Here is a 22314-nt window from a genome sequence, read left to right as displayed (position 1 = left end):
AGCAATTTCATATTTGACATGCATGTGTATCTCATGGAGCTGCACATTTTGAATGGTGAAGGGTCAAGGTCATCCTTCAAGGTCAAACGTCATATAGGGGGACATTGTGTTTCACAAACACATCTTGTTAATAATATATAAATGTGGGGGCATTTGTCAATCTGTTATTGTTCATGATAATAAAATAATTAACTCATATCTGTCTCATTGTGTTCCTGATTAATGTATCTGTTATTATACATATAAAGAATTGATGCAACCAAATATGCTAGATTTTATACTGGATAATGGTAGACATCACATTTACGCAATTGTTAGTTGAATGTCATCGTCAAGTGAAGTTAAATATTATCATAAGTCATTTTCTGGAGTTTCATGTAAGGGGACTGACTGTATGTTTGCCTTGGACTGACTGTATTTTTTAATGGGTTTTGCAGTCCGTACATCCTCAAATCTCGGACCTGGAGTTGTTTAAAACATGCTGAAATCGTTTCGATGACTTTGTTTACAAACAACTGGGAGGAGGTCTTAAGAATGTTGAACAAAAGTAAGAAAAAAACGCAACCTTTAAAGGGATATGTTAAGAGATTTCCGCATTTTTGAAGTGTCATTAAATGTTCACAGTTTTTCGCATTTTTGAAGTGTCATTAAATGTTTTTACCAAGTACAGGGCAATAGGACATACTCTTACGTGTTTTTTTTCACCGGTATGAGACTTCTGTAATGTATCTCAGCAGTGGATGAGCCCAACATCAAAGGTCTAAAATATAAGTTTAATAAACGAGACAGTTGACATAGTGTATTTGGGAAATGCACTGGAACAATATTGTAATAAAGATATAAAAGAAGCTTATATTGGGGACCCGAGTCTTACTAGTAATGCTAGGACAGAATAAAACACCGGGTCCTCTCATAATAATAAATACAGCTTCGACGCGTAATGAAGATATTAGTGAGTGTAACCATTTGCTAGTTTTACAACTTCGGTAATATTTAACACGATTGACGAAAACAACCTGCGATTATCCCGATGATTAACTCGATATAGACGGATAATTGGTGTAGATCGATGTCGATTCCGCTTTCAATTAATAGAAAACATTGTTTCAAATAGTTTGTTATTATATTTCCCCATAACCCTCATTACAATCATACATTCCGGATTTATCACATATTTTCGCGAAACAGCCGTTGTCGAAAAAAAAATACCTTTGGACGTTTGGTGAAGTTGTACTTTCCAATGTTCTTTTTCGGAAATGGGTTTCTGTTTGCCTTAAAATTAATTTACTTTTCTAAAAACATAAAAACTTTCATATATGTAAAAAATGCAAAAGGAAGAAGGTTATGCTTTTTGGCGTAATACTCTCCAAGGGGCGCAATATGTTGTGGCCCCGATGGTGGATCAGAGTGAACTTGCATGGAGAATGTTGAGTAGGAAGTATAAGGCACAGCTCTGTTATACTCCTATGTTTCATAGCTCTGTCTTTGCTAGAGATCCTCACTACAGAAAGGAGTCGTTACAGACCTGCTCTGAAGATAGGCCACTTATTGTTCAGGTATATGCAGTGTTCAACAATAAAAGACACCGGGAAATTAGACTCCCATTCTTTTTTTGTGTCCAGGAAGTACGTCGTATAAATTAAAAAAATCTTTGTGTTATTAACAATCCATTTGTTTACTTATTTAAGAAAAGAATGTCTGAACTTTTGCGCATCCGAAAAATACTGCTACTTATCTATCTGTTTTAACACATCGATAAAAACAAACAAACAAGCGCATATTATTCATTTTAGTTCCCTGCTACCTAAGAAACTCTAGAACTCCTAATTGTGGCATATTTTTCCAGATATTTTTGCTAACTTAAATTAGCTTTCACTGAACAGTCTTTAATGATTGATAACTATAAAAATCATCACACTCCCCTTTTGGCCACAAGCCATTGAAGATGGGAACAGCTGTGAATCAGTTATGCGTAAATAAGACAGTGTTACTTTTAATTGATCAGTGGTTTATTTTCATCATAGTTCCAAGTAAATTTTCAGTGAAAGATTCTAAATGTTTACAGAGCATCTCAGGTTGTCCCATAACGACACCAAACTTTCTTAATCACTATTGGTCCGCGAAAGTAGTTGAAAATATCACAGTTTAGATTGCGTTTCAAACATGTTGCAAGTTTTATTTTGAAATGGGGACAATAGAAACAAATGACCATGCTCTGTGAAAATGACACATAACAATCACATCAGCGATGGACATCATAATAAAATTATAATTAGCATCGATGAACGACAAGCATGTGTCATTAAACTATGGAAATTATGTTTCAGATAAAAAAAATATTTTTCTAAAACATGTATGCATTGTATGTGACTGAAAAAGTCATAGTGTTTGCTAATTGGAGTTCAGTCAACTTGAAAAATAATACATCTGACAAGATTATCATGGGGTAATGGTAAAGACAAACGACGTGGTTCGATTTAATATATGTAAGTGGATCTTTGTAAAGTCAGATTCATGTGCATATTCTGCATTACACTGTAAATCCAATATAGCGCGCTCTTTTATAATGATGAACCTGTGGGTCTTGGCTCCATTTTTTTCTCCAAACATCCATTTGGATCGTGAGCGTATTTAAATATTACGCCACCCTTTGTGCTGATTGCATAATTGTTCAATTTTAATAGATTATAGGCTTACCATTAGTGGGGCATTTGACTGTTTTAGTGGAATTAGGGCTTTTTTTCCTGATTTTGAGAAACGGCCCTGGTCCCATCACTTTATGAAAAAATGAGTCACGCACTTTTGAAAATTGTGATAAAATGAGTCGCTTACTTCTGAAAATTGTGAAAAACTGAGTTGCGAACTTTAACAAATTGTGAAAATCAGTTGTTAAAGAATTAGTTTAGTAAAAGCATGTATAATATTGAAATGTCTTTAAATAATGCATTAAAATCATATTTTAATTGTCTTGACACATTCTTTCAACAAATAACCACTTATAGTTAGATCAACAATATTCTGACTTGTAAACTCTATCTAAAACCATAGAAAAGCCTAACCCCAGTCAATATCTTGTCTCACTTAATAAACTTATGTAAGAAATGTTAACCATTTATTTTATTTTTTCAGACTTTAAGTCCTTTTTTAACAGTTCAAAACGGCCATTTTTTTTAAAAATTGCGGCCGTGTTAGATTTGTGAATTGTCCATGTCAAAATTGCGAAATGTCCGTCCACTGCAAAGAAGCAAAATAAGCCCTAGGGATAATCTATTGTTTGATGCAAAGGTGTGAAAAATGGCAGTTGTTTAATGTTCTAAATTAAATGCTGTCCCTATTTATGTGCTATTGCTTTTTTGAATCATTGACAGCTTTGACAAGCTTCACGAGCCAGGTTTCATTTGTATATTGACTGTTATAAGTAGAGGAAATGTATTAAAATATTGTCTGCTAGAATGCAAGTGAAAATGTAACAGGCAGAGAGAAACATAATAAGTTATCTAGATGATTGAGTTCCATCCAAACCTAGGGTTATTATTAACAGAACATCTGAACAGCGCCCATTGAACCTCTGTCCTATAATGCAATGTAAACCTTACACCTCTGAAAAATGGTGTATGTTTGTGTTTATGAAATTCTTAAAACACATCCTAATTATTTTCTCACTTCTTTTCAAATTTTAAATGATGTAAGCTCTCTGTTTCACAAATAGCGGCATGTATCAAAAGTGAGCATTTTAATTTCAGTTTTGCGGAAATGATCCAGACATAATTGTAACTGCTGCTAAAATGGCTGAAGACTATTGTGATGCAATTGATCTCAACCTTGGGTGTCCGCAGATGATAGCTAAGCGTGGTCACTACGGGGCTTTCCTGCAGGATGAATGGGACCTTCTTGAAAAAATAGGTAATTTTTGCCCTACTTCTTGAGGATCATAGCTCGTCGTCAGTGTAGATATGTGGGTTTTTTTTTCTTCTTGGAGGAGTCATATTCTCAGTGACCTAAATTATTTTTTTTATGCCCCTGAAGGAGGGCATATAGTGATTGCACTGTCCGTCCGTCTGCACATCTTTCCAACACACTTTGTGTTTAGGTTTCGAAAAATGCTCATAACTTCTATGTCGCTTCAGATGTAACAATCATTTTTGGTATGCATGTGTATATGGACAAAGCCTTTCCATACGCACACAAATTTTGACCCCTTTGACCTTGTTCTTGAACTTAGGGTCCGCGTTTAGGTTTTGAAAAATGCGTTTAGGTTTCGAAAAATGCTCATAACTTCTATCAAAGCGTTTATCGGGGGCATATGTCATCCTATGGAGACAGCTCTTGTTTTATCTAAAATTCCTGTTTGTAATGTTTTATTTTAGATGTCTGAAAAAAGTTTCAAATAAAAGTAAAACACTGATGAAGGTTAAATAACAATTTAACTGATTTGTTTTTGTTTGAAACATCCTATTTTTTTTGTAGCTTTACATTTTATTCTTCAGTTTCAATCAATCAACCAATTTTAGTATCTGCCAAAATAAGTTCTATTATGAAATTACCAATTTGATAGGTAAAGGTCATACAATTCCTAAACTATTTGTGCAGTACTCTGTGAATAGGAGGTTTAAATCGGGCTACCAAGCTAATCAGGGACAACACTTTCCGCTTTTATTAAATTTTTCGTTTAAAGGAAGACAGTTCTTGACAAAAATACAGTTTAGGGGGAAAGTGTCGTCCCTGATTAGCCTGTGCAAACTTCACATGATAATCTTGGATGACACTTTACGCATATGCATTAAACCCCCTTTTCACAGCGCAAGGCTCATTTATAAAAGCTCTCTAGATTATTTTTTGCTAATGCTTGATTTTTATGTACTAGCCTAGCTTTGAGATACTTAATATATTCACGGAATCATTCACATATCAGTTGACATGATTCGCTATCTACTCCAACTTGTTTGTCTCTTTATACATGTAAGTTACACCTTTTTATGTATAAATGCTATTTCTTATAAGTATCATTGGCTGTTAACTTTTCATATATAAAAGTATGATTTAAAATTAAACTTTACCTCTTATTCTGACTAAAACAGCAATACATATAAATAATTGTCATATTGTCCTAATTTATATAGTCAGAAAATGCCACAAAGAGCTAAAGGTCCCAATCACATGTAAGATACGGGTGTTTGAAAGTGTCGACAAGACTGTTCAATATGCACAGATGTTGGAACGAGCAGGCTGCCAGGTAAGTGAATAACAAATATAGCACAGCTCACGTAGAAATATTCAGTATTGTATGTTAAGTTTGTACCCATGACTAATTGTGTTGAGAATTTAATAACAAAAATTCGTAGTTTGAACAAGAGAGAAATTACAACTGATACCCAATTTCGGTTGAATTTATCATAAACAACTTTATATCATGTTGGACAGTACAGTGGTCCATAATTATTGCTTCAATTTTATCGCTGTTATTCACAAACTCATGGAAATGTAAAAATTGTTAGTTTTAGCATAAGGTAGTAACAAACATTGGACATTTAAGTGCAATATCCACAATTCTTTAAAGATAGATACAAGTTTGGTTTGAACAAGTATTTCGGGTTAGTGATTTTATTGTTTACCTACTTTTGTATGGTACTTTGAAGAAATGGTCTTCCACTAATGTTTATTCCAATTCCAGTTGCTAACTGTTCATGGAAGGACCCGGGAAATGAAAGGCAGACTGACTGGTCTAGCTGACTGGAAAGTGATCAAAGCAGTCAAGTAAGGCATCATTTGTTAAATATTGTAAAATATGATTGCTCATGACACAAATATTGTTAGTTTCTACATGTCCCTTTATCTCAACAATAACGTTTCTATGAAACACGCCTCTTCATTTATGCAAGGTTGCAGAAAAATGGGAAATTTACAATAGACTTTGTAAAACAATCAGTTATTGTACAGGTATTATTTCTTAGCAACAAAACATTGTCATGTACACAGTGCATAAATATCTGTACGGTGAATGTATATGAATTGTTACTTGAACGTACCATAATTGTATACTGAATAGATACTATATTTCATAGCAAAGTTTTTGATTGTTTATTTGCAGAGATGCAGTGAGAATCCCAGTGTTTGCAAATGGCAACATACAGTACCTGTCTGATGTGAAGAGGTGCATGGAAGAGACAGGAGTAGATGGGGTGATGACAGCAGGTAAACAGAGTGTATCAAATGCATGCTTCTCTTGAAACGTTTGCAATTTTCAAAAAGCTTCAAACCGGTGGTGCTTAGTCAACAACTTTATTACACATTAACTAGTCTTGATAAAGCTTTGGATATAGAAAGCTTGTAAGGAGACCTTCATTAGGATTGTATTTGGGGCTAGTTGGGTCAAGGTCACTTTTACTTAAAAAACAAAAAACAAAAAAAACGGACGTACTGAGGTATTGCACTGAAACTTTTTTTGTAGGTAGCTTACCTTCAGAACTAGCTTTGGGTTGCAGTCAGGTCTTTGGGTTGCAGTCAGGTCTTTTAGGTCAAGATCACAGTTTTATAAAAGTAGAAGCTGCATTTTCTCAAAAACTTGCATTTGAATGTTTGTGTTGAATTTTTTTAGTGTAGGTAACTGGGTCAATCCTGATAAGGTCAATGTCACTGTAGCTCAAAAATAGAATTTGAGGTCATTTACAGCAAGGTCATCATGAATGGAATAGGAAAAAAAGAGTTATGATTGAGGTCTAACTGAATTTATTTGCATTTGTAGTTTACATGCAGACCTAGCTTGGTGTTGCATTTGGTGTCAGTTATACCAAGGTCAAGGTCACTGTTATTGATATTATAAATACAAAATCTGATCAAAAAGTTGAGTTTTTATGTAAGTACTGGGTTTGCATTTTGTGTGTAGGAGCGGACAGGCATTAGATAGCACAATTATGTAAAGACAATTCATAAGTAAAATGTTAAAAACATGACTTCGTGTAAGATGCATGTTTGTAATTTTAATTTGTCCTCTGGTAGTTAAAAAAAGCCTGCCTTATAACAACAACAACTCAATATAAACTTATTTACAGCTGTTGCATTTAAATTAACTACATGCTAAAACACAACTGGTGGACAATGTGCAAGTATTGTTTATCTTGTAACCTACTGATTGCAACATTTATATGATGAAAATTAAAGTATTGTGATGAATAAAGTATTGATGGTTGCAGTAAACATATAAGCAGTAGCATGGACGGGTAATGGTGGCATTTAGCAGTCGCACTTTCCATCAGTCTGGAAAGGCATTCCATTGTCTGGAGGTTTTTTATAGTGCTGACATATTGTTTTTGCCCTGTCTGTTGGTCTGTTGGTTTGGTTAAACTTTAACATTTGCCATAACTTTTGCAATATTGAAGATAGCAACTTCATATTTGGCATGCATATATATCTCATGGAGCTGCACATTTTGAGTGGTGGAAGGTCAAGTTCATCCTTCAAGGTTAAATGTCAAAAAAAAAGTCAAAGCGGAGCAGAAGGGGACATAGTGTTTCTGACAAACACATTTCTTGTTAAGTAATGCTTTTAGATATTGAGCTGATTTTGTGGGTCTACCTACAAGACCTACAGATGAAGCGTGAATTTCATTCCGGTCCATTGATATGTGGCAAAATTATGGGCTTTTGACTTAGAAAATGTCTCAATTCAGAGGTGTCAATTTTCAGGATTATTCCTGAATTCAGGATTTAGGCCCTCAAGAAAACTTGTGATATTGATATAAATCAAGAGTTTTTTTTTGGTTATTTAAAGCGTTCTTGTCACAAAAAATCATTTAAAACACAAATTATTGATCTTTTGCATATTGTTTACAAAGGAAACAAAATTTAATGAATAATTAAAACTTTTGACTCTGGCCCCAAAATTCTAGGCTGATTTTCAGGATTTTAGATTTCGGCCAATTGACACCCCTGCAATTATGACTGTTTTCAAGAGTTTTTTTACCCAGCACTTTCATATATTGAGCTGATTGTTGGTATGTCAGTTTACCTACATGTTTTACAGATGAATTGTGAGTTTAGTTCTGGTCCATTAATTTTTTGCAAGTTATGGGCCTTGGATTTTGAAATTTTCCGTTTTCTGGAGGTTTATGCAAAATGCTTTTAGATCTTTAGCTGATTTTTGGTATGCTACATGACTTACAGATGAAGTGTGAGTTAGGTGCCAGTCCATTGATTTTTTTGCGAATTTATGAGTCTTAGACAATTTCTCTATTATTACGGTTTTCCAGAGTGTTTTTTTCGAAACACTTTTAGCTATACTGTAAAGCTGATTTTGGTATGTGAGTCTATTGTAATGGCTTACAGATGAAGTGTGAGTTTCATTCTGATCCATTCATTTTTGGCTAAGTTATGATCCTTGGTGTTAGACATTTTCGGTTTTCCAGAGTTTTTATGCCCCCGGATCAAATGATCAGGGGTATATTGTTTTTGGCCAGTCAGTCAGTCATTCATTCATTGTATGTGTGTGTCCCAAAACTTTAACCTTGGTAATTACTTTTGCAATATTGAAGATAGCAACTTGATATTTGAAATGCATATGTATCTCATGGAGCTGCACATTTTGAGTGGTGAAAGTTCAAGGTCATCCTTCAAGGTCCAAGATCAAATATATGGCTTCAAAGTGGTGCAATAGGGGGCATTGTGTTTCTGACAAGCACATCTCTTGTTTTAGGAAGAGCTTTAGAGCTTTCAGATATTTACCTGATTTTTAGTATGCAAGTCTATCTACATGAAGTGTGAGTTTCATTTGGGTCCATTGATTTTTGGTGAGTTATGGGCGTTTGAGTTGGAAATTTTCTCTATAATAACCGTTTTCTTGAGATTATTTATGAAACACTTTCCGATATTAAGCTGCTTTTTGGTATGTGAGTCTGCCTACGTGACTTCCAGATGAATTGTGAGTTTCGTTCCGGTCAACTGATTTTTGGGCCTTGGACCTAGGCATTTTCTCTTAAATTGCTGCTGTGTGGCTTCAAGGCGCAGTGTGTGTGTGGGGGGAAATAGTTATCTATTCGTTAAATACTTGTCTCAGCCATTGCACTATCAGCATTATGCAGTCATCAAATATAGGGATCATCAATATCAACAAAAACATCTGAGTCATCATCATCTATATCACCACCACCTGCAACATCATAATCAATATTATCATAATTATTTATAATCCGGCATATTAATGCAAAAACTAACTACTAATAGCAATAGGTATATGCATTTGACAGCATTTTTGCATGCAAACTTATAAATCAATTTTCTTGTAGCAAGGGACTGAACACATTCTTCAAGCACTGTCTATGTGAAGGAAACGTCTAATTCTGACACAAGAGCTTAGTAGGGAGGCGAGTGTTCTGCAGGGAAGAGATTGATTTGACGCCAAGTTATTGTGTTAAACATCAAAATGTTAAATTAGCCTTATATTAAAAATAAACTGAAGTGCAATTTTAAATTTCAAATAACAGGTTCCAATTTTCAGTATCATTATAATGTCCATTACAGTAAACTGTTGCTTGTATCATTCAATGACCTTGTCCAGATCTTTCTGCTTTCACCTTATTGGTGTCCTACACAGACCTTAAATAAAGATGAATGTCCTATACATTGCTAATATACACTTGCACAAGAATTAATTGCATAAATGGCACAAACGTAAGTTTAACCACTCTAAAGTAACTTAATATTGTACAATAAAATATTTTTCGAAGTTTTTGAAATATACAGGGTGCTGCTCAATGGTGGGTTTTTAACCAGGTTTTCCGAAGGAAAAAACTGGTTATTAGATTGGCGAATGCGGGCGGGCTGGCTGGCGGGCTGGCGGAATAAGCTTGTCCGGGCCATAACTATGTCGTTCATTGTCAGATTTTAAAATCATTTGGCACATTTGTTCACCATCATTGGACGGTGTGTCGCGCGAAATAATTACGTCGATATCTCCAAGGTCAAGGTCACACTTTGAGTTCAAAGGTCAAAAATGGCCATAAATGAGCTTGTCCGAGCCATAACTATGTCGTTCATCGTCAGATTTTAAAATCATTTGGCACATTTGTTCACCATCATTGGACGGTGTGTCGCGCGAAATAATAACGTCGATATCTCCAAGGTCAAGGTCACACTTTGAGTTCAAAGGTCAAAAATGGCCATAAATGAGCTTGTCCTGGCCATAACTATGTCATTCATTGTGAGATTTAAAAATCATTTGGCACATTTGTTCACCATCATGGGACGGTGTGTCCCACGAAAGAATCACGTCAATATCTCCAATGTCAAGGTCGCCACGACTAAAAATAGATTTAAAAAAAAAAAAAAACTTACAAAGGGGGTTAATTTTTTTTGGTCATTTCAAAAGTTCAGTTTGAGTTTTCTCCCTTTATCAGATTTTTTTTTCACAATGAAAACCTGGTTTTGTGACAATTTTGTCCCTTGTTTTTGTATTAAAGTACTGATTTGGTTTAAATGACTGACCACTTTTTTAAGTGATATTATGATAGATAATAAAATTACACCAGATTTTATTTACCCCATTTTGCCGATGCATTTGATTTTCTATTTAAACTCCTCATAGTTTTAGCGAATAAAACTTCGAATATAAACTGTGGATCACATTATATGTGGTATCATTTTAAAGTGCAGATTGGGTTTTATGACTGCTCATATTTTCAGTGTGATATTCTATTAAATAATGAAGTTGTGCAAGTTTTAATTTTACCCTATTTTTCACATACTTGCTTTCAGCCATTTTGGTTTTCCATAAAAACATGCATATTTCCAGTGGCATAAGCTAAAAAAAGGTTCATTGCATCATATCATAACTTATATTTTTCTAAAGTGCTAATTGTAATTTATTGAATCCCATATTTTCATTGTGGTATTTCTTTGCATACGTAATTTACACCAGATTTTATTTTCCCCATTTTGGGGGTGCACGCTTTAAGCCAAAAGTTGTTTCTATCCAAACTCTTCAGAGATCAGCGACTAAAACTGACAACATGTACTATGGATCATATCATCAATGATATCATTTTAAAGTGCAGACTGAGTTTTAAGGCTGCCCTTCTTTTCATTTTGATATTCCTTTAAATAATGAAATTATCCAAGTTTTAATTTGTCCTATTTTTCAGGTTTTTGCATTCAGTCATTTTGATTTTTCGCAAAATCCTTGCATATTTTGCGTGACCAAAGCTAAAAAAGTGTGCATTGCATCATATCATAACTTATTTTTTTTTTAAATGCTAATTGTAATTTATTAAGTCACATATTTTCATTGTGATATGCCTTTGAATAAGAAATTGACACCAAATTAAATTTTCCCAATTTTGTCAGTGCATGCTATAAGCTAAAAAATGTTTTAATCCAAACTCTTCATAGTTTTAACGACTAAAACTGACAACGTGTTCTATGGATCATATCATCAATGGTATCATTTTAAAGTGCAATCTGAGTTTTAAGGCTGCCCTTATTTTCATTTTGATATTCCTTTCAATAAGGCCAAAAAAAAAAAGTCTTGGTTCAGGGAACCCGACAGACCCTATTTTTTGCCCACGACCCTAACGATTTTTTTGGTCCATGGAAAAAAATCTGATGGCGAAAATGCTAAAATCTCGTAAAATTTCATTGAAAACAGCCACCATTTAAACCTGGATTGGGTTTCTATAGTTTTCGCTTTGTTTCAATGAAAGTGTTCGCAATTTGAACAGTGAACAAAAACCGGTCTGCACCTGTATACGAGACATCGTTGACCTTATTGTTATTGAAGTGCGCATGCTAGCTGGCCAATCAACATTGAGCTCGCTTACACATGAAATGACGTTGAATGAAATGTAAAAATGGGTGGAGCTATGGAGTAATATTCGGTCATTCATGCGCAGACACTGTGCACTTTGAATACACAGTTAATATTGTCGTCTGCAAACAAAATAGCGGCCGGTCGCAAATGTCATATTATTAAAGATTAAAAATGAAAAGAAGCGTGACAATAATTTAATTATTTCCAAGCTGTCTATTGATCTGAATTTAAAAGTGATAATTAAATAATTAGTTCTATGTCGATGATGTTACAACTTTCTGCCAATTTCCGATCGAAATGAAAAGATGATAATTAATTAATTTGTTTGTTTTACTCGCACACTATGCTAACTGACAGCAGCGTATTTTAATCAAATAAAAATGTGAAAAACACGCGCGGTTTAATTGTAATTAAAGTTTTGCATTTTTAACACATAGGAAGAGTCATTCATCTAGTCTACTATAAAAATGGAAGTAACCACTTTGTCTCTACAGTCGCTAACATGGCGTCTTTAACCTTAAAGCGTCGTTGGACGAAAAAGAGTCATAACAAAAAACAACAACAAAAAAACACAACACTAGAGCATTCCAAGAGTCATGGAATCTTGACAACAATTGGCTCCGCTTTGATAATGAATCAAAATCAGTGTACTGTGAAGCCCTTAGCCTGTACAAACCAATAGCAACATTCAAATTTATGTACACTGCTCACTTCCTGTGCGATGCGCTCAAACCCATTGCCATTTTATCAAAAAATGTACCAGAAGAAAGACTTGTGCTATTCTGAGGTTACCCTCCTTTTGACAGCCACTATTCAGACTCTTGAGCACCTGTCGGAGACTAGGTCAGGTCTCATGATGAAAAAAATTCTGGTCACACCCCAAACACCAGAGACTGATAAAGATGGCGTGTTCACTTTTGAATATGAAGGTCACACTATCACAGACAGACAAACAAAAATGGTTGGCTCAAAGAAATTTTGGGCCAGCGCTAGCCCTGAAGAAGTGCATAAAGAGCTAGGAATATTGAATAATATACAACGACTAAATACCACATGTGCAATGTTAATCATTTGGTCAGTGTTTAAACAATCATGGGTGCATTAACTGACCCTTTTTCACCCTGAAATCAGTCGACTGGTAAAAAAAAAAAAAAAAAAAAGAAAAAAACCTACCTACCCTCCTACATTTTTCTGGCCATGTTCCCTGAACCAAGAATATTTTTTTTTTGGCTTAATGAAATTATCCAAGTTTTAATTTGTCCTGTTTTTCAGGTATTTGCATTCAGTCGTTTTGATTTTCCGCAAAAACCTTGCATATTTTGCGTGACCAAAGCTAAAAAATGGGGCATTGCATCATATCATTACTCAATCATTGAAATTGAGATTTAAATCTACAAGCAAGTCGGGCTAGAACTATGGGAATTTGAACAAGCCCGAGTCAGATTTTACTGGCCCAAACATTTTTGTTAAAATGCAGATAAACATAACATAAAACATCCAAAGAAGCATTCATTTATTAACCAGGTTTTCCGAAGGAAAAAACTGGTTATTAGATTGGCGAATGCGGGCGGGCTGGTGGGCGGGCGGAACAAGCTTGTCCGGGCCATAACTATGTCGTTCATTAGATTTTAAAATCATTTGGCACATTTGTTCACCATCATTGGACGGTGTGTCGCGCGAAATAATTACGTCGATATCTCCAAGGTCAAGGTCACACTTTGAGTTCAAAGGTCAAAAATGGCCATAAATGAGCTTGTCCTGGCCATAACTATGTCATTCATTGTGAGATTTTAAAATCATTTGGCACATTTGTTCACCATCATGGAACGGTGTGTCGCACGAAAGAATCACGTCAATATCTCCAATGTCAAGGTCGCCACGACTAAAAATAGTTTTTTTTTTAAAAACAAACTTACAAAGGGGGTTAATTTTGTTTGTTCATTTCAAAAGTTCAGTTTGAGTTTTCTCCCTTTATCAGATTTTTTTTTCACAATGAAAACCTGGTTTTGTGACAATTTTGTCCCTTGTTCAGTGGTTTTCATGTTTTTCACTGTAAATGTTTGAAAAAAATATATGCATGTAAAATAATGGCATGTCTCACTGTTCTCACTAGTCTTCAACATCACTAATGTGATCAACTCTTTATACGCCACTGGCATTTCAGTACATATAATATATTTTTATTTCATTGATTGATTTTAACTTTGAATTTTATGTCCTTCACCACTATAGTGGGGGACATATTGTTTTTGCCCTGTCCATTGGTTTATTTGTTTGTTTGCCCCAACTTTAACATTTTGCCATAACTTTTGCAATATTGAATATAGCATCTTCATATTTTTTGGCATGCATGTGTTTCTCATGGAGCTGCACATTTTGAGTGGTAAAGGTCAAGGTCATCCTTCATGGTAAAATGGCAGAAAAACAATCCAAAGGAAGTAATAAGCTTTAAAGGGAGATAATTATCTGAACCTGCCAAATGAAAAAAATAAATAAAATAAATCAAAGCGGCGCAGTAGGGGACATAGTGTTTCTGACAAACACATTTCTTGTTTCTTTGTTGAACAGAGGGTAACCTTCACAACCCAGCCCTGTTTGCTGGGGTGAACCCCCCTATCTGGCAGATGTGTGAGGAGTATTTGGATTTCGCTGAAAAATACCCCTGTCAGCTTTCATATATCAGGGGTCATGTCTTCAAGATTCTCCACCATGGGTTGGTGTTTTTTAGCATGGCTGTTTACAGAGATAACCCGAGGTATTGTCATAGCCAGCTCGTCGTGTCGTCCGTGTCGTGCTAAAACCTTAACATTTTGTCAAGGTTTTGAACATCGGCTCTAAAATCAAAGTGCTTCAACCTAAAACTTTGAAACTTCATATGTAGCTGCACCTTGATGAGTTCTACATGCCACACCCTTTTTTTGGGTCAAAGGTCAAGGTCACTGTGACCTCTAAAAAAAATAATCTGACAAGCTTTCATTTATTCAAAACTGCGACTGCAGCCGAGCGTGGCACCTGTTATGCGGTGCTCTTGTTCATCTTTCTTTTCATGCTTTGTTTATGTTTAAAGTATATATAGGCAACCGTTTCCAGAATTTTGAAAAAAAAGTACTTTAATTAACATACTCAATAAATATCTGGATGCTTTAAATGTTTCATATTTTGTTATCTTCTTATTTGAAACATAAATAAAAAAACGACAAGAAGTATACAGTATATCCTCTATTCTATGAATTCCATGAAAATTACATGTATTTCAGAACATGTTCTTTGACAAAATGTCACACTATTTATTGAGGCCAAATACCGTGTTACATTTCAGTTTACATCTGCATCCAGACATCAGAGACATGGTGGGGGTGGCACGCTCAGTCGAGTGTCTGCGAAAAGCTGTGTTGCTTATAAAAGAAAGAGGCCTGGTTAGTTAACAGTATTTTTATTAGTATTACAACAATTAAGAAGTCAAATAATTTATGTGACTTAAGATGTTTAATCTTGATGATCATGTAGGTTAATAGATGGTTTTATTTCGTATAGCCACTCAAAGGAAGTTTGAGTTGTGGTATATTCTAGTAAATCTGTCAGTGTGTCAGTCAGTCCACATAAAATGATTTTGAGTGATATTCCTTTTTTTTTAACACTAGATTAAAATGTTTAATATCTCATCCCCATAAAGTGAAGTGTGTAAATCAAGACCAGACACTTTTCATGCCCAGCGAACAACACATTTCGAGTCATTTTCCCATTGAACATATCTTACAAAGTCGTGCTGTGATATTTGTCACATTTGTTGCAAAGCTGCAATTGAATCTGTTGTAAAAATTAGACCCTAACAATATGTATATGATGAGATCTTGTTTGTGTATTCTTAGGCCGAGATGGATAAAGAAGATTTTGATTCTTGTGGGGGATTATTTGGCCGTCTGCCGTTGCCCTACTGGTATTGTCAGCCTTATGTTCGACCAAGGTGAGCATCCAAGTGCACAGTTCTGTATGATTTGACAGTTTATGAAACTTAGTGTCGGCCTTACAACTGAGGTAAAAAATTAAGTTGAAGATATTTACGATAAAAAAGAAAGGTACCTTTTTGTTTTTGAAAAGTGCTTAATGAGTCATTCCCTGAACACAATTTTACATCTCTTTTGTAGACATTTCATTCTATAAAAGGATTTTGGAGCAGCTGGTGCCCTTTCTTAGCATTGAATACTTGCTTTATGTCGGATTTTTCAGTATCCACAATATAGGAAATATGAAATTTAAATTGCAGAATGCTACTTCATTACAGTTATGCATCTATTGAATAAACATAAAACCAAGATTACTATAAACAATGAGGACATTGTCCAGGACAAGTTGACAATGCTCTTGTTATACCCCCATTACCATTGGTAATGGTGGTTATATAGGAGTCACTTTGTAGGTCGGTCGGTCTGGCGGTCTTCTGATCTTCACCAAACTTGGTCACAAGTTGTATCTAGATGATGGCTAGGTCAAGTTTGAATATGGGTTATGCCGGTCAAAAACTAGGTAACGGGTTACTTAGTGTGTTTTAAACCGAAAGTTTTTCCAGACCAAAACTTTGTCATTTATCATTAGATTTTAAAATGACTTGGTATATTTGTTCACCATCATGAGAGGATGTGTTGTGTGAAAAAAGTACATCGATATCTCCAAGGTCAAGGTCACACTTGGAGTTCAAAGGTCATATGCTTGTCCGGGCCATAACTTTATCATTTATAGCGAGATTTTAAAATCATTTGGCAAATTTGTTGACCATCAGTGTGTCGCGCGAAAGAATTGGTACGTCAATATCTCCAAGGTCAAGGTCACACTTTAAGTTCAAAGGTCAAAAATGGCCATAAAAATTGGCACTTTTGTTCATCATCATTGGAAGGTGTGTCACGCGAAAGAATTACGTCGATATCTCCAAGGTCAAGGTCACACTTAGAGTTCAAAGGTAAAATATTCGCCATAAATGAGTTTGTCCAGGCCATAACTATGTTGTTCATTGTGTGATTTTAAAATCATTTGACACATTTGTTCACCATAATTGGACGGTATGTTGCGCGAAAGAATTATGTCAATACCTGCAACGTCAAGGTCACACTTTGAGTTCAAAGGTCAAAAATGGCTATAAATGATCTTGTCCGGGCCATAACTATGGCATTCATTGTGAGATTGTAAAATTACTTAGTACATTTGTTCACAATCATTGGACGATTTGTCATAACTATGTCATTCACTGTGAGATTTTAAAATGACTCTGTACATTAATTTTGTTCACAGTCATTGGACGGCGTGTCATGCGAAAGAATTCAAGAGATCAAAGGTCGAAATGGCCATAAATGATAATGTCATAATTATTCTTAAAAATCGCCATAAATTAGATTCTCTTGTTTTGTGAAGACAGCATGCAAAATAGTCTGTGTCAATGCGGCATGTGGGGGTATACATCACGTCTGTTACAAAGCTCTAGTCTTGTCATGTAGTTTAACATGGTTTCCTGCTACTTTAAATATATCAACTACAACCAACAGACCATTACAACAAATGCAACAGCTGATGTTATATTCAGGATATAATTGATAAAACCTGTTGACAATGCTTAATACCTTTGTCCTCCTGTGGAATATCTACACACATTATTTCTATATGGTTTAGGTTTTCGAATCCCGACGCATGTCGATGTAAGGCCCTAATGCAAAACAACCTTTGTTAACACGTGACCCTTGATAAAAACACTTTTGGAGTTAATACTTTTTGAAATGGGTAAAATAGTAATTAAAAATAAAACTGGTAGTATAACCTCGTAAAAATTATTGACAAAAATTGTTGTTATTTTAGAAGAACTCCTCTTTAATTTTAAAAAGACTTTCACACTTGTAGTATATTCATATGGTGATATTGTAAATACAGGGCAAACATTATGAATAGCTATTGATCGTTTCAGTGTTCATAATTTTGGATCCAATCAAGTAAATATTGTTTGTTTTAGCTATATGTGTGTAAATACCCCTTTATTGTTTAATTAAGGGAGTACCAGCACTCGTCTAATCACTCAGAAAGAACTCATAATACATATATAGTTAATGCATCCACAACTGCATATGTTTATTTTATAGCCCGGAGGAGGAGGAAGACAACCGGAAGAAGCGTGATATACTCACCAGACTCGCCGTCATAGAGGAGCTGGTGAATGTGGAGGGACTGTCCAAGAATAAAGTGAAGAAGCGACTGAGAAACCCAAACAAGGACTTTACTGGCAAGAAGAAAATTAAGTTTGACATCTGCACAAGTGACACATGTAATAATCCAAGGGTAAGTGGTAAATGTATGGCTTCCATTATATTGTTAATATCTCATCAACTATTATTTCCATCATCTGGTTCTCTGAAAACTAGTTCTTCTGTAAATATACATAAATTAAAGTAATCCTTTCCATTTTGGAATGTAGCCTGTATTAGGTTTAATTTTTAGCTCGGCTGTTTCCGGAGGTATTGTCATAGCCAACTCGTCGTCCACTGTGCTAAAACCTGTACATTGGCTGTAAAATCAAAGTGTTTAACCTTCAACTTTGAAACTTCATATGTAGATGCACCTTGATGAGTTGTACACGCCACACCCATTTTGGGTCACTAGGTCAAAGGGTAAGGTCACTGTGACCTCTAAAAAAATTAATTTTTGACAAGCTTTCATTTATTCAAAACTGCATCCGCAGCCGAGCATTGGCACCCGTTATGCAGTGCTCTTGTTTTCAAGTATTTTAGATGTTTCAAATGTTGTTGTATATAGATACTCTGATATATGCTGTGTTGTAAATATGTAATGTCCTACAGGAAAGGGCTCGGAATAAATAATGAACACAGAATAAATGAGTAAATACTAGAGCTGTTTTGTCACTTTTAACCCTTTACCAGTTAGATACGTATTTTCTGGCATTTGTAGTCCCTAAGAAAGCTACTCGCAGGCTGTTCTGGTTTTATGTTGTTTGCACATAGCCATTTTCACTTTGCTTCTGAGTGGGAAAGGTTTAACTCGGTTGTCTATTGTAGGGTCAGAAGTGTAACCACAATCTCTGCAAAAGCTGCTGCAGGCGCAAAACTTCCGTAGAAGTTGTTGATTGTGAAGGTAAACAATCTCTTTAAGAAACATCTTTTGTTATTTGTTCTGCTTTCTGTACATTTTTTAGCTCACCTTAGCACAACATGCTTATGGTGAGCTTTTGTGATTGCCTTTTGTCCGTCGTGTGTTGTGCGGCGTCAACATTTGCCTTGTTAACACTCTAGAGGCCACATTTATTGTCCATGAAATTTGGTCAGACGATTTGTTTCAATGATATCTTGGATGAGTTCGAAAATGGTTACGTTTGCTTGAGAAACATGGCTGCTAAGGGGCGGGGCATTTTTCCTTACATGGCTATAGTAAAACCTTAACACTCTAGAGGCCACATTTATTGTCCGATCTTCATGAAACTTGGTCAGAAGATTCATCCCAATAATATCTTGGACGAGTTAAAAAATGATGCTGGTTGGTTAAAAAACATAAGATTTGTCTTAATGATATCTCTGACAAGTTCGAAAATGGTTCCAGCTGAAAAACATGGCCACCAGGGGGCGGGGCATATGTCCTTATATGGCTTCATGAATCTTCATGAAACTTTGTCAGAATATTTGTATAAATGATATCTTGGATGTGTATGAAAATGGTTCTGGTCTGTTGAAAAACGTGGCTGCCAGGGTGTTCACTAGTCATGAAAGTTGGTTACAACATTTGTTCTAACGACATCTGGGGCTGTATAGAACAGATCAGTTCCTTTGATTCTGAGGTGAGCGACTTTGGGCCTTTCAGGCCATCTTGTTTTAACTTAACTGAGCATTACACACTTGTGTTGAGCTTAGTTGTTGCAAAAGCATTGCATCTGGCATGCGTCACATTTTCATTTAAATAAAAGTTCCTTCTAAATGATTTGGCAAATCACATTTCTCAGGAATGATCCTTGGGTGTCCCTCTTTTATAGTTGTTCAAATCATTCTACTACATAGATAGCTGATATAATTAACTAAACAACATTCACAATGTCCTTGGCTGAAACAACAAGATTTAGAGTTTCAATATTCGGTCTGTTAAAACCAGTCGCCATCCATTTGCAAGCTTTTTTAAAACTTCTCCTGGGGTTAAACTATTCTTTGCAGTGGTGTAACATTGTAAATGTAACTCTAAATTTGCATGATAATTAATTTTGTACAAGTGCATGACTCAATGGGTTTCTTGTTTAATATCATATGTAGTGTAGTGCTTCTTGATACAGGTTGTGCAAATCTAACCTTTGGGGTCTGAACTGGCCTCACCTGGGGGCTTATTTTGTTTACATATATGATGCTGAGGTTTGGAATGTTACAATGTATACTGGTCCTCTAAAAATTATTCAGTTGGTGCCATAACTGGCCATGCCTCAGAGGTTTTAACATTGTTATCATCTATAATAATTAATTAGGGAAGTAATTTTAAATATCTAAGTTAAAAACCTGTAGGCGCTCAGGATTGTATTTGATGATCTTCTGCACATTGTTTTTGAATTATTGCCCTGTTTTCATCAATGTCCATCCTCAGAATCAGATGATTCCTTTAAAGTGAAAAGCAAAGGTGCTTATAACACTTATTCTGCAAAGTCTAGATCAACAACATCAGGTGAGTGAAATAGGGCTATTTGACCATCTTGTTTATGTCTCATTGGACTATCTATAAATGCGTTAAGATACCAATTGTATCATTATGTTGTAGGTCACAAAATACATTTCACTACTCATCCTGAGTTACTAAAAAGACAAATGGCAGATCGAGTGATGGGTGACATCGCACCATGTGATAATCGCACTTGTGACACCTCAGAAGATACTGACAGTGCTTCATTGCTTGCGGACAATATAGATACTTATGAGCACAATGAGGGGGGATTTAGCCGTGCATCTGTGAGTGTTACAGTATCTCAACTGTTGTGATGCCACCTACTTGTAAGGAAATGAATTTAAAAATGAAAATAAAAAAGAACCATTATTGTTGCATATTTTAAGTTTTCATGATAAACAAAAACTCATTGTTCTCGCATTAAATATCGCGGCTTTTGTAAACTCCTGCTTATAGGCTTCTAATTTTAATTTGTCAGAGACTGTTACCCAAATCAAGAGGTTATAAGTTACAAATCGATTCATACACAGAGAGTATAATGTGTGAAACGTGTTTGTATAGTGTGAGCATATTTTTTTTGTAAAAACTATAATAATTACTTGATGTACCATTAAGTACTTTCCAGATTGGAATGGATTTCTGGATGTTTCAGAAGTTGTACGGTCATGCAAAAAAATACAGACATTACATATAAAGACCGAATGCCTTGATGTTTTGAATAGCTTTGATTCCTTCATACCTATAGAATAAAGTGTATATAGTTAAAGTGTTCAAACAAACATATTTAAACAACAACATTAATACTAAACAAGAAAAAACGGATTTGCAATTAGAAAATCATTCAAAAATACTTTTTCCTTGAACGCATTGAGTTTTCCTTGAACGCATTGATTAAAATAAAAAGGAAGCTCATTACTACATCTTTTGATTGCAGCTTAGATATACAACCATTCTAGAACATGAATAATGCTTACATGGTTATCATTAATCTTTAGATAAAACACCATTTTTATCCGGTATAAATCAGCCACATTGAAGCCTTTTTAAATATTTTTAAAATTGCTATCTTTAAGATAATAATAACTTAAAAACAAGCACGAAGCAAATGTCAATAACAATTGAAAACGTTCCAAACCTTACAACATTTCGAAATATAGCTTTCAATTCAATTGACATTTCGACATAGCAGAATGTCTCCTATGAATTGATCGTTTGTAAATGGAACGTTCTTCGAAATACTTACATTCAAGTATTGTGTATAAAACACATGCACTATTTACATGCAAGTATTGTTTATAAAACACATACACTATTTACATGCGGTATTGTGTATTTGGCACATACAATATTAAGGGAAAAGATCTGAATGTAAATGATTGTAAGACGTTGATTCTTTGGAACAATTGTATGTACTAATATACTGGGGCTTTGTATCCAGCCACTGAGTAATTAATTGGTAATTAAATTGAAATGTGCCTTGTGTAATACATTTGTTTTGTGTCTCAATTTTCAGCAAAAAGATAAAGGCTGGTGGGCTTGAACTTCTCTTAGTGTTTAGTTGAATCTGTGTCAAAATGTTGGAAAGAAGTAGTTTCGACAAATTTTGAGCAAGTCTCATTAACCAGGTACATATACAAACATTTGTTTGTATAGGTATTGCGTTAACACGTACAAACAATATAATATTAAAGCAAGAATATTAATTAATAATATCTCTTGGTCATTGTTTTCTAATAACGAATGTTCAATTAGTCAATTAATTAAAATTCATTAATTTGTTTTTATGAATAATCCATTTTGTAAATACGTATGATTTTAAAATTACCTATAGTGAAT

General features: G+C 34.8%; 1 protein-coding gene across 1 annotated transcript; it reads left to right on the top strand.

Annotated features, from left to right (window-relative positions):
* The first annotated feature begins 987 nt into the window (after window positions 1-987).
* On the top strand, window positions 988-21244 carry LOC127866061 (tRNA-dihydrouridine(16/17) synthase [NAD(P)(+)]-like). Its single transcript, XM_052406398.1, has 11 exons — window positions 988-1556; window positions 3744-3903; window positions 5121-5233; window positions 5672-5754; window positions 6089-6192; window positions 14365-14509; window positions 15116-15212; window positions 15666-15760; window positions 17916-18111; window positions 18846-18921; window positions 20575-21244. Exons 1-11 carry the CDS (start codon window positions 1326-1328, stop codon window positions 20790-20792), a joined length of 1518 nt encoding a protein of 505 aa, XP_052262358.1. The 5' UTR covers window positions 988-1325; the 3' UTR covers window positions 20793-21244.
* The last annotated feature ends 1070 nt before the right edge of the window (window positions 21245-22314 follow it).

Source organism: Dreissena polymorpha, chromosome 2 (assembly GCF_020536995.1).
Source record: "Dreissena polymorpha isolate Duluth1 chromosome 2, UMN_Dpol_1.0, whole genome shotgun sequence".
In the NCBI taxonomy this organism is placed as follows: Eukaryota; Metazoa; Mollusca; class Bivalvia; order Myida; family Dreissenidae; genus Dreissena; species Dreissena polymorpha.
The sequence above is the reverse complement of the archived record's forward strand: the minus strand, read 5'-3'. Positions and strand labels throughout refer to the sequence as shown.